The sequence below is a fragment of the Dermatophagoides pteronyssinus genome, unplaced genomic scaffold, assembly GCF_027571235.1.
Source record: "Dermatophagoides pteronyssinus isolate colony J.1.1.1.1 unplaced genomic scaffold, Derpt_VIB-CSIC_2022.12 sq0002, whole genome shotgun sequence".
NCBI lineage: Eukaryota > Metazoa > Arthropoda > Arachnida > Sarcoptiformes > Pyroglyphidae > Dermatophagoides > Dermatophagoides pteronyssinus.
In genome coordinates this window covers 3,982,662-3,995,545 of record NW_027461526.1, presented here as the reverse complement: position 1 = coordinate 3,995,545, position 12,884 = coordinate 3,982,662, and the positions used below count along the sequence as shown (strand labels likewise).

Sequence of the window (12,884 nt, the reverse complement as noted above, 5' to 3'; positions counted from 1 at the left end):
TTTCTGTAATAAAATGATGATGATGATGATGATGATGATCAATATTACAGATGGTTAAATTTTGGGGAAAAATCCAAGTTTTTTATTTTTGGGAAAACTACATCATAACACCACCACCACCACCAGACATATATAGATAGACAGAATCATGACGAAAGTGTCCCTGAATATTTTTCATATATAGTTGTTGTTGTTGTTCTTGGATATTCTAGTTCCAAAGTTTTTCTGGTTTTGGTTTGGTTTGGTTTGTTTCGATTCATTCACTAATAATTCAAACATCTATAAACATCTTTTTGATCGACTCAAATATTTATCCATTGAAAGTGTTTTTTGTTTCTCCGTTTTGATTTTTGTTTCCATTCTGTTTCGGTTGTTGTTGTTTGTTTGTTTGTTTGTTTTTGTGTCTGATTCATATTCTGATCGATAATTTTAAATCATTAATTTCCTTTTTGTTTGAGGGAGACTAAACAACAACTAAATAATATTCCACAATTTTTTTGATCATAACATTTCTCGAGAGAATTTTCAATCAATCTCATCAATAAAAATTTGCATATCAACAAAAATATCATCATCAACAACAACAAGAAAAACAAGCAACGAACAAACAAAACAATAATAATAATCTCTTTATAATTGGGCCATACGTCATTGGAAAAAATCATTTCTTGGATCATATTTTTTCTGTTTGTTTTGGTTTTGGTTTCAATTTTCTTTTAATTGAACATCCGGCAAACGACATTGATTCATTATTAATTCAAAGATTTTGTTGCAAAAATTTCAATAAGTTTTTTTTCTGGTGTGATATAAAGAAATTGCAATGAAAATCAATTTCGATTGAATCCAATTCTTTATTGTAAACAACAGCGATTTTCCTCAAATTTTTTTCATTCAAGTGCCCATCATTATTATCATCATCTCCACCACCACCACTCATAAATTATTTGAAAATTTAAATTTCTTTTTTTTAATTATTCCGGTAATTCTAAGAAGAAGAAAAAATAAATAATCCAAAAAAATGCCTGCTGCAATAGTTGAAGAACCACCGGTTCCGGCAAAGCCGAAAACCGAACTTGAAGCAATACAAATGCAAGCAAATCAAGTGACAGATGAATCACTTGAATCAACAAGACGTATGTTGGCACTTTGTGAAGAGGTATAAATAAATTTTTTTGAATGAAAAAGTTTTCTTAAACACGATTTCTTTTTTTCTTTTTTTTTTTGGTTTTTCATTCATTCATAATTAATTAATTTTTTCTTTCATTCACTTTAGAGCAAAGAAGCCGGTATTCGTACATTGGTTGCATTGGATGAACAAGGTGAACAATTAGATCATATTGAAGAAGATATGGATAAAATTAATACAGATATGCGTGAAGCGGAAAAAAATTTAACCGGTATGGAAAAATGTTGTGGTATTTGTGTTTGTCCTTGTAATAAGTAAGTATTACTGTTTTTTTTGTTGTTTTGTTTTGTCATTTTTGAAAAATATTCAAACATTTTTTTTTTCTCCCACTGTAATTACAATAATGGAATGAATTTTTGAATTTTTGTTTTTTTTTCTTAATTTAATTAAACAAAACAACAAAAAAAATTAGATCAAAAGAATTTAAAGAAGATGCAAGTACATGGAAAGCATCTGAAGATGGTAAAATTGTTAGTGGACAACCAACACGTGTTGTTGATGAACGTAATGGTGGTGGTCCAATGACAACATCATATATAGCAAGAATAACAAAAGATGCACGTGAAGATGAAATGGAAGAAAATATGGGACAAGTATCAACAATGATTGGTAATTTAAGAAATATGGCTATCGATATGGGTAGTGAAATTACATCACAAAATTCACAATTAGATCGTATTAATCAAAAAGCTGAATCGAATAAGAATCGTATACAAGGTGCAAATGAACGTGCACTGAAATTACTTAAATAATAAACAAAACAAAAACAAAACAAAAATTTTATCCATTTTATCTACCTACCTACCTACCTATCTACTCACACAAATACAATAAAATTTTGCAATGCATCAAACAATTCAAGCGATTCAATACTTGGAATGTTGTTTAAAATTTGGTCAAACCCTTGGAAATTTGGAAGATAAAAGAAGAAAATTTTTCTCAACATTTGTTTTGGTTGTGTACAATTTCAATTTCATTTTCATTTAATTTTTATTCGGGCAAATCAAAAAAAAAGAAGAAAAAAGCGGCAAATCAATTTCATTAATTAATTTTGTTTTCAATCAACAACAACAACGTCAAAACTGACCATCATCATTTCATCAATCGCGATTTGCCTTTTTTTTGTAAATTCATAAGTGTGTTTGTGTTTGTGTGTGTGTTTCTTCGATTGGCAAATTATATCATCGAATTGTGATTTTTTTCTTTCTCTCTCCAAGAGTGATTTGTTTTCTTCTTGTGCAACAACCAACAACAATCCATTTTTCAAATTTTTTTTTTGATTTGATTTGATTTCATCTAATTTAATTTTCTCAACAAAAAAACACACAATTCAATCCAGTTTTCTGTTTGAAATTCATTTTCATTCATTTTCCTAAAATTATATTAGCTCATTTTTCATTGTTTTTCTTTTCAATTTAATTTGATTTTCGTAAACAAAAACATTCATACATATTTATTACATGTAATAAACAGACACACACAGAGACACCATTCATTGATTGACGTCATCATTATCATTATTATTATGATTTATAAAATTATAATTACAAATTTAATATTACTTGAAGCAATATCGATTTATAATTTTATTTATAAACAATAAACAATAACTAATAATAATAATTTATAGAAACAAAACAGAAATTCACATACACACAAAAACACCTATATAAACTTTTGTATTTTTTTTTTTCTTTCTTCTTGGATATTGATGATGTCATTGAAATGAAGAGAAAAAAAACATCCAGAATTTGATGATACTTACTTGGAATCTAGCAACAACAACAACAAATTCTTTCAAAGATGAAATTTGAATTGAAATTGATTCACGAACGAGAATTCACCAAGCAAACAATTTTTGTTGTTGCTGAACAAATAGTATCTATCATTTTCTAATTTTTTTTTTTGCCAAAAATCAATTCTGCTCTCTGTTCAACCAACCAATCAATCAAACATGGAATTTCCATGGAGAATTTTATTCAAATAAAAATTAAAGTAAAAAAAATTTCCATATGGAAGAACGCGAATAGTTCAAAACTTCAAACTACTGTTTTGTGCAATAATGATTTTCAATCATCAATTCAAAACCAATGGTGATAAATATGGGATGTTCAGAGAAAACCAAAATTGAAAAATTCTTGTTCATCATCTTCATCATCATCATCATCATTAAAATTATTATTATTAATATGACATTCCATAGCATTAACCATCATCATCAACAACAACAATAGATTTTCTTTCCACAAAAACATTTTGAATACAAAAAACATTTTGCAGCAAAAAGAAAAACTATTTTTAACAAAACAAAACAGAAAAAAAAGTGATAGTAATTTTCATCATTTCATTTCAAATTTTTAAATTCACATCTTGTTTCAAACACAGAATATATTTGTTGTTGTTTGTTTTTTTTACTTGTGTGTCTTAATGATATTATTACTTCATTGCATGTTTGTTGTTTTTTTTATTTATTTATTCAAATTGATTAATTAAAAAAGAAAGAAAAATTATTTTCTATAGCTCTATATATATTGATAATGACATTTCAGTATTAAATGGATTAATTACAAAGAGATAACGTTTTTTCATTCAATCAACAAATCTTAATAATAATTTTGCATCAATTTGTCTCTGTGTGTGTGTGCGTGCATTGTTCACTTTGTTTCTCCATTCTTTCATTATCTATCTAATTTATTGTTGTTCATTTTCATTTTCATTTTACAATTTTCATTTTCCTTCCTTTCAAATTGATTCGATCAATTTTTTTCCCCATTGTTTGAATTGATTGATAATCTTATAATTATAATCTTACATTAAATAATTTACTACTAATAATAGTAGAATGATAAACAAAACAAAAATAAATAAAAATTATTTGTAAATTTTTTTTTTTTAAATTATTGAATATCTGTTACAAGAATATTTATTGTAAATTTTAGTGCGCATGTGTGTTTCGAAACTTTCAACATTTTTTTTTGTTCGAATCTTCCATTGGTGATTGATATTTTTTTTTTTTTTGTTTTTTTCATTGTTTTTTTCTAAATGTTGTTGTTTGTTGTAATAATTAGATCAGGAATATTGTCGTCAACACATTTACAAATGATTTTTTTAAAATTATAAAATGATTATAAAACCGAATGCGAAAAAAAATTGTTAAATTCGGATGAATTTGTGTATTCAAGAAAAAAAATCATTAACAATAATCTTTTAATCAACACTTTCACATTATCATTATCATCATCATCATAATCGATCAAGCAAATTCTTTCTTTCATTTTTTGTTGATTTTCATAAAGATTGTTTTTTCCGTTTTGAAATTTCTTTGTTGTTGTTGTTTTACATCAATGTTTGTTGCAATAAAAAAAACAAAAACAAGAATATTGTATTTTCGCCTAAATATACAGAAAATTATTATTTATTTTACCATTCGTTTTGGTCATGTTGATGATAATGATGACGACAACAATTTTGATAATGTTTAATGATAATGATGATGTGGATGGTGTCAATGAAATAATAAATTTAAAAAAATTGAAAATTTTTATTTGAATTACAAATGTTTATAATTCTATTCATATTAAGGATTGCATTCAGGTTTTTTTTTCTGCATTTCGAAAAAACAAAAATGTACATCATGTTGGTACATTTCAAAAACAAAAGATGATCGATCAGTTGATCATTATGATTGTCATCATTCATTCAGTTGGGGAAAAAAGGGGATTACTTGTCAAAAAGTTGTTGTTATTCTTATTCGACTAATTTTTTTTTGTTGTTGTTGAAATGTGTAAGATGTTCAAGCTTGTTTGTTGGATTGATCAAGGTTGTTTGGTAAGTGAAATCATGATTTCATTTTACCTCATCTGAATATCAATTTTTCTTTTCTTTTTTTGTGTTTATTTTTGTTTTTGTCCACTGTGGAAAGAATTGAAGAATTTTATTCAAATTCGTTCCGTCGTTAAGTGATGTGTAAACATTGACAGGTAACAACCGAAATATGTTTTTTTGGCTTTCTTATTTGTTCAATTGAATCGATTGATTACATCAAAACAACAACAACAACAACAACAACAAAAAATTTCGTATATAAATAAATCTCGATTGTACTTACCTGGTAATTATGATCCATAACTGAATAATGATTATTATTTTTTAAGTTTTTTTGCAAAAATCAACAACAAAATGTTTGCCAAATTTTTCCTAATAATATTACTATTTGTAATAAGTATTGAATCAATCACCGTAAACGCTGAATGTAATGAAAAACGTAAACTTGATATTGATCGAACAGTATCGAAAATATTGGCATTCGGTAAAGATGGCCGTACATTTCCGGAAAATGTTGTACAATTGAAAACGTTTTGTCGTGATACAAATGATATGATTGCCAAAGTTGAAAGCTATTTTAAAGAATGTGGCCTTACAAATCAACAAGATTTTGCTAATGTTTTTATCTATTCACTTAAACATGTTATACGAACATTATGTCGTAAACGAAGATCAAAAAAAGTAACACAATTTCTTAAGGTTGGACCTTGTCTTAATAAATTTATACTTGATGATCGATGTATCGCTGGTTTTTCAAATCAATCAAAACCATTGATTTCGGCTAAAATTGGTAATAAAAAATTGGAACATATTTGTTGGTAAGTTTATTATCATTTATTGATTTAATGGATTAAATTAATTATTTTTTTTTTGTAAATTTTTAGCAATTATGCATCAGCAATGACCTGTGTAGATGATTGGATTATGGAACGATCATGTTCACGTGATTATCGTGAACTATTAACTGATTATGTACGTGGAGTTTTTGACAATATGATTGCCGTAATCTGTGGTGAAAATAATAACGATTCGGATAGATGTGATCATCTGAATGCAAAAGCACCGAAAATGAATGCTGAACAGGCAAAAAATTCTACTCCATATAATTCATTTATGTTTATTATAATGGATATTTTTGATTCATTAGATAATGATATTAATGCTTAATAAGCAAAATTGATAAACATGCCGATAAGAAAATCCTTCATAATTTACATCCATTAATAAGTTGAATTTTGATAAGAAAAAAAACAACATCATATTATTATGATTATATCATAGCTTTCATTCCAAAATAATATCTTTCTTTCTTTCTTTCTCTCATTTGTTGTAACACCATTCTAAATTGATTTTGAATGAATCTGAAGAATAAAAATCTTGAAGAAATTATTGACCATTTATTATTCGACAAAAAAAAAAATAAAGATAAAAACGGAATTTATTTTTCAATTTTATTTAGGTAAAATAAGATTTTTATATATAAATAAATAACAGGAAGAAAAAAACTACCACCCATAACGAAAATGAATAATTCAATGTAATTTAATTTTTATCATCTTTTTCATCATCCAGATTATTATTATTATTATTATCATCGGAATTTTCATTCGATGATGATGATGATGATGATGACGATGATGACGATGATGATGATGATGAATGTTTCGTAAGCATATGAAACAATTCCAATTCTTTTTTCTCTTTTTTCAAATTACGTATTGTATATTGCATTGCATTCTTAATAATACGATCAACAATTGTTGATGTTGACATTTTATTTCCACTATCGATACGTTTAAATTTATTTAATTGTTTTGGTATTTGATATGGATCATTACCATCACAATCTTTCATTATTGTTGTTTTACCATGTATGACCAGATCAACTTTAAAATGATCTAATAATTCTTTGGTGATTGTATATGGTGCACCGATAACCACTTCGTTTACGTACTATTTTTTTGTCATTAAAATAATAGAAAATAACGGGAAACATAAGATTTTTTTTTCATCGAATCAACAATCAAAGATCAACATACCTTACAAGCTAAAACTGATAGAACACGTTCATGAAGATTCATTATTGGATAATTACGACCTTGTGTTCGATTTACAACCGAATCAGAATGTAATCCAACAATAAGAAAATCACCATTTGCTCGTGCTTTTTCAAGAAAATCCAAATGACCAATATCTATTTTTATTAATAATAAAAACAAAAAACAGAAATTTAATAAGTAACATAATAAACTAAACAAAAATAGATAACTTACGAAACAAATCAAAAGATCCATCAACATAGATTATCTTATCATTTGGATTTGGATCTTTTCCATCGGCAAATTGAATAATTTTTTTAGTTGTTGGTAAAAAATGTGAAATTCCCGTATATGGACTATGTGTTGTTGAATCACGACGAATATGTTCAGCATGTTCGGATGTTTGTTTGGTTTGTTTGACGAGATCATTTTCATCCATCGAATCAATTTGATGATGTGTTTTGGTCATTAATAACATTCGTCCAACAATATCGGTAGTGGATACACCTTCAGTACGTTGACATTCACGATAACGACCAGCAGCTTTTACATAACGATATGTATCAAGACCATTTTCATCAACAGTTATATCATTACCATGAACACAAAAATCACAATTATATTTATCTAATGTTTCTAATGTTGTAATGTATGGTGTATCTTCAACAACTTCATCTACCCATTTAATAGCCCGAATCATTTTATAACGTTCTTGTTCATTGAAAACTGGTGGACCTTTATGACGAATAATTTCGGCATCCGAATGAACACCAACGACTAGACAATCACCCATTGCTTTAGCTTGACGTAATTGATTAGCATGTCCAAAATGTACCATATCATAGCTTTATTGAAAACAAAAGAAAATGAAGTGAGATAATTCTTGAATCACAAACAGAAAAAAAAAATCTTACCATCCATCACACCAAACACGTACGATTTTTTTCGTTTCCTGCGTTGATGATGAACCATTACATTGATCGGTATTCATTTTCGGATTGGAATTCTCAGAGCAATAAACCAAATGTTTTTTTTTTGTTGTTAATATTGATAATTTAGTGGAATATTTAAAGAAAAAATCTTATCACATTCATTATATTTATATATGAAATAAGAAATGTTTTTTTGGTTTGTTTGTTTGTATGACAAATCATAATGGAGAAAAAAATATTATTATTATTAATCATTTCAAATCACTGTTGTGTGTTGACATTTATTATCATCACAACAACAGCAGCAATATATTTGTCAAAGAAACTTACAACTTGTTTTTTTTTATTTGGTAGTTTGTTTAATTTGTTGCGTATTTACGATGTTAATCGTTTGACGACTTTGTCAACAATCATATGGAATTTTTATTTGTTTTAAGAAAAATTATTCGATATTTTTAGATTGGAATCGATGAAAACAATGAATGAAAACAATGAATGAATGAATGAATGAATGAAATGAACAAGTATTGAAAATTAAATTAAGTTTTTGTTTTTGAAATAAGAAAAATGGAGAAAACAAAAATTCAAAATCCAATCGAATCGAATCGAATGATGATGGTTACAATCGATGTATGTAACGTTTAAATCAATGTTTAGTAATCAATAAAAAAAACGACATTTATCTTTGCTATTATCATTGATTAATGACGACGACGACAACGATGTCAATCATTATTTATTTACTTTTTCTTTATTTCAGTTATAGTTTTTTCCCCTTGTTTTTTTCCCTTCAATGTTTATTTTTGAAAAAAAATGTTGTTTAAGGAAATTGATTGATTGATTTGATTTGATGATAACAACAAGGTTATGAATTTAAATTTTGATAACCAAAACAATCGGAAATTCAAATAATAAATGATGATAATTGACAAAAAAAAATTCTTTGTTCTTTTCTGTTCACCGATAGATGACAATGTAAAATATTGCTGAATCAGTATTACATGGCCACATCAAACATTATAAAATTAAAAAGATAGTTGATAATAATCATAATGATGATTATAATCGTATGATCTTTATCTTTATTTTTATTTGAACTTCCAATTTATTTCGCTTTTGTTGATGGCTTTCGATGGATACAATTCATCAATTCATATTCAATTTCAATGATAATTTAGTACATAACCATACAAACACACGTTTAGGAATGAAATTGATTGCAAACGGTTGATTCCAAGGTTTTTTTCCATCTCAATCAAAGAAAAAAAACTATATAACTGTCACATTTAGAGAAGAAAAACCGTTAAAAACAACAAATGACAAGTTTATTTTATCCATGAATGAAAACAAAATGAACAAAACAGCTGTTTTTTCCGTTATACACAACAACCAACACTGAGAGAAAAGTGTGGTTTGCACACGCCAATTTTTTTGAGGTTTGCACGCCAATCGCTAACACATTTACATGCTTTTTTTGATGGCGTGCATACCTCAATGTTGGCGTTATTACGGCATCCAAATCGGACTTTTTTCTCAGTGAAACACAATTGTCACTGAGAGAAAAGTGTGGTTTGCACACGCCAATTTTTTGAGGTTTGCACGCCAATCGCTAACACATTTACATGCTTTTTTTGATGGCGTGCATACCTCAATGTTGGCGTTATTACGGCATCCAAAATGGACTTTTTTCTCAGTGTGTGTTAGAAAATTAATTTAGAAAATTCGAAATGAGCTTGCGCAGTCCACCAGAATTTTTTTTCGTTTTGTTTTCCGTTTTCCTTCACACTTTCAACGCAAAAACATTCGATTTTTGATCTTCCGTTGACAACGTTGTTTATGATTTTCGAAATGTGCAAAAAATTTCAAATTGTTTTTTATCAAATATTCCACAATAAAAAAATTATAGTTCCATCATTATTACTTTCAAAATCAATGATAGTTATTTTAAATGATAAAATTGAATTTGATCAAATCCAAACAATATCTAATGATGTTTTTTTTTCATCTAATTCTAACTTTCATTTTTTCAACTCATTTTGTAAAAATTATTATTGTATCAAATGTGTTTCTTCTTCATAATTTTTTTTTCTTTTCATAATCTTGTTAATGATGTTTGTGCAATTTTTGCCAAACTTTCAAGTTTTAATTTAATAATAGTTTCAATATATATCGGATCAAATTGCAAAATTGAAAAAATAATAAAATTTTTAACTAAAAAAATATTTAAAAAATATCCTAATCATGCAATAATACTAAGTGGTGACTTTAATGCTCACCATAAAACTTGTGGAATGATAAAAGAAATGATCGTCGTGGTCAATTGTTAATATAACATGATGATTGAAAATGACTTAAAAATTATAACCACCGAAAAACCATCATTCAATCGAAAAAATATAGGATCTAGTTTTATTGATCTTACATTTTTGAATAATAATGCGTTTGATATTTTTATCAAAATTGACCAGAATGAATATCTGGATCATTCTTCTCAGCTATTATTTTTCCAAAAAGAAAAATCGTAAATTTTGATTATATAATGTTTAATAAACCAAATTGAAATTGTTTATCATTTCTGGTTATCATCATCATCATCATCGGATGAAGAAAAAAATGAAAAAAAACGTACCAAAAAACGAATATTAGATATTAGAATTCGTTTTTCCGGCATGGCCCGCTCAGAATTACTTAACAACAATGAGAATATTATTCTTTTTATGGATGCAGTCGCTCAGATCTACATTAGATTCAACCGAGTCACTGCCACTATCATCCACTGAGCTTTTTTGTCATTGTTTTATTTTATTTTTGTTTTTATTTTTATTTATTTATTCTGACAAAAAATTTCTATATGTGAACGTGGGTGCAAATGGTGTCCAGTCCGATAGTGCAGTATTAAAATCAAGTAAATTTTATCATTTGTTAAAAACAAATCAATTAAATCTTTCAGAAGATCTCATTACAATTCCTGAATCGAATAATACAAATTCAACAACAACTATTCCTTATGTATTTTTGGCTGATGGTGGTTTTCAACTTGAATCTAAGATAATGACACCATATCGTAAATCCAACACGCCAGCTCGTGTTCGTTTTAATAAAATTCTCTCTCATTCGCGAGTGAATGTGGAAAACACATTTGGAGAACTTGACGTAAAAACAACAACGCAAGTTGTAAAAACTATGTGTTTGCTGCACAATTTTTTAAAAGATGAAGAAACTACTACAAGAATCCAATTAAATCCATCGAATATTGTGACAAATACAAATCAAACAGAAAACAGAACGCCAAAACAAATTCGAAATGATCTTTGCTCATTAATTGAAACATTAACTGAATGATATGTTTATTTTAGAAAATTTGTAAATTTATAACGAATGAAATGTAGAAAAGTATTATGGTTATTAATTATTAAGAAATTATCTTTACAATTGTGTAATAGTCATTTTTAAATTAGCTGGATCCTTTGAAGTAAATAATGAATTATTCAATTGTTGTAGCAAAAAAAAAAAAAAAAAAAAAAAAAAGAAAAAATAAACCCGGATTTCTTTTTTTGTTTGATTGACAATTTCAATCATCAATCAATCCCATAACATCATATATAATTGAAATCGAAATTTGAACTAAAAATAGAATCAATTTTCAATACACCAACGTTCATCATCAACAAATTACAATAACTTTTTTATAATGTTGAAGTAACCAAAAAAAAAAATCGTCCATTTTTCGAAATATACCATCATCATCATCATTATATAACACTATTTTGTTCGATTTGGATCCATTCGAAAAACGACGACGGGACCATTTACGGTCGAAACAGACGACTAAAGCTTGTTTCTCTCGCGCTCACATGTATGCATGTTTCTTTTTTCTCACTAATCACACACAGTGAGTTATATTCGACGAATCTTGTTTTTTTTTTTTTGTTGCTGGTTGTTGTTGTTCATAACGATTTTATGGTCCTCTTTTCTTCTTAATCGATGGTTTTGTGTTTGAGATCATCATCATCATCATCACCATAATCATATGTTTGTCTCATTTCATTTCTAATCTTTCAAAACATTTTCTCATTCAAATTTACGTTTTGAAGTCAATTTTTTTCTCTTTTTATTCAAACACAAAATTCGATTCAGTCGTCATCAAAAAAAAAAAGAACGAAACAAAACAAACAATTCGTTTTTCTTTGTTTTGTTAACAAAAAAAATCCATCAAAATCTTTAGCGTTAGGAATTTTTCACACGTACAGAATAATTTTGAAACGAATAATAAAAATTATGGCACGTGGACAACAAAAACTTCAATCACAACAACGTGCAGCGAAAAAAGCTGCCGAAATGAAACGCCAACAAGGACATGATCAAAAATCAGCTGCACAAGCTGCTTTGATTCATAAATGTTCTGTTTGTATGGTAAGTTTTTATGGTTTGTTCAAATGGATTAATTTTATTTTTACAATTTCATTATCAAATAGTCTCAAATGCCCGATTTAAAGACATATAAACAACATTTTGAAAATAAACATCCAAAAGCAACACTTCCGGATAATCTGAAAGATGTTCAAGCCTAAGTAATAAGATTTCTTTTTGGCATCGAAAATTCTATTTGTTTTCTTTTAATCGAATGAAATTTATTTCAAACAAAAAAAATATTGTATCAGATAAATTACATACCACACACACACATGGAAACGAAAAAAAAAACGTACAATTATCTATCGTCCATCCAATCTATTCATTGATCATCAACACTAATCTTTTTTTTCTTTTTCTTTCCCTAATTAATCAATACAGTTTGTAATTTTTTTCAAAAAAAAAATTTCCAATAAAAAAACAAAAGTTTTCGAATGCAAAAATCCTTTTTTTTTGGTAATTTTGATATTATAATGAAATCGAATGATT

The 12,884-nt window shown here is 27.0% G+C and overlaps 4 protein-coding genes across 4 annotated transcripts; 3 read left to right on the top strand and 1 right to left on the bottom strand.

Annotated features, from left to right (window-relative positions):
* The first annotated feature begins 40 nt into the window (after window positions 1–40).
* Window positions 41–4,706, top strand: Snap25 (Synaptosomal-associated protein 25kDa). Its single transcript, XM_027349270.2, has 3 exons — window positions 41–1,156; window positions 1,274–1,440; window positions 1,599–4,706. The coding sequence occupies exons 1-3, from the start codon at window positions 1,019–1,021 to the stop codon at window positions 1,936–1,938; spliced, it is 645 nt and encodes a 214-aa protein (XP_027205071.2). The 5' UTR covers window positions 41–1,018; the 3' UTR covers window positions 1,939–4,706.
* Window positions 4,707–5,287: 581 nt separating this feature from the next.
* Window positions 5,288–6,400, top strand: LOC113798682 (uncharacterized). Its single transcript, XM_027349251.2, has 2 exons — window positions 5,288–5,829; window positions 5,896–6,400. The coding sequence occupies exons 1-2, from the start codon at window positions 5,366–5,368 to the stop codon at window positions 6,176–6,178; spliced, it is 747 nt and encodes a 248-aa protein (XP_027205052.1). The 5' UTR covers window positions 5,288–5,365; the 3' UTR covers window positions 6,179–6,400.
* Window positions 6,401–6,431: 31 nt separating this feature from the next.
* Pect (phosphoethanolamine cytidylyltransferase) lies at window positions 6,432–9,322 on the bottom strand. Its single transcript, XM_027339479.2, has 5 exons — window positions 8,313–9,322; window positions 7,965–8,130; window positions 7,285–7,895; window positions 7,051–7,205; window positions 6,432–6,964 (listed from the first exon to the last, which is right to left on the bottom strand). Exons 2-5 carry the CDS (start codon window positions 8,039–8,041, stop codon window positions 6,554–6,556), a joined length of 1,254 nt encoding a protein of 417 aa, XP_027195280.2. The 5' UTR covers window positions 8,042–8,130; window positions 8,313–9,322; the 3' UTR covers window positions 6,432–6,553.
* Window positions 9,323–11,733: 2,411 nt separating this feature from the next.
* Window positions 11,734–12,838, top strand: LOC113798062 (zinc finger protein 706-like). The gene is made up of 2 exons (XM_027348549.2): window positions 11,734–12,395; window positions 12,458–12,838. The coding sequence occupies exons 1-2, from the start codon at window positions 12,261–12,263 to the stop codon at window positions 12,551–12,553; spliced, it is 231 nt and encodes a 76-aa protein (XP_027204350.1). The 5' UTR covers window positions 11,734–12,260; the 3' UTR covers window positions 12,554–12,838.
* The last annotated feature ends 46 nt before the right edge of the window (window positions 12,839–12,884 follow it).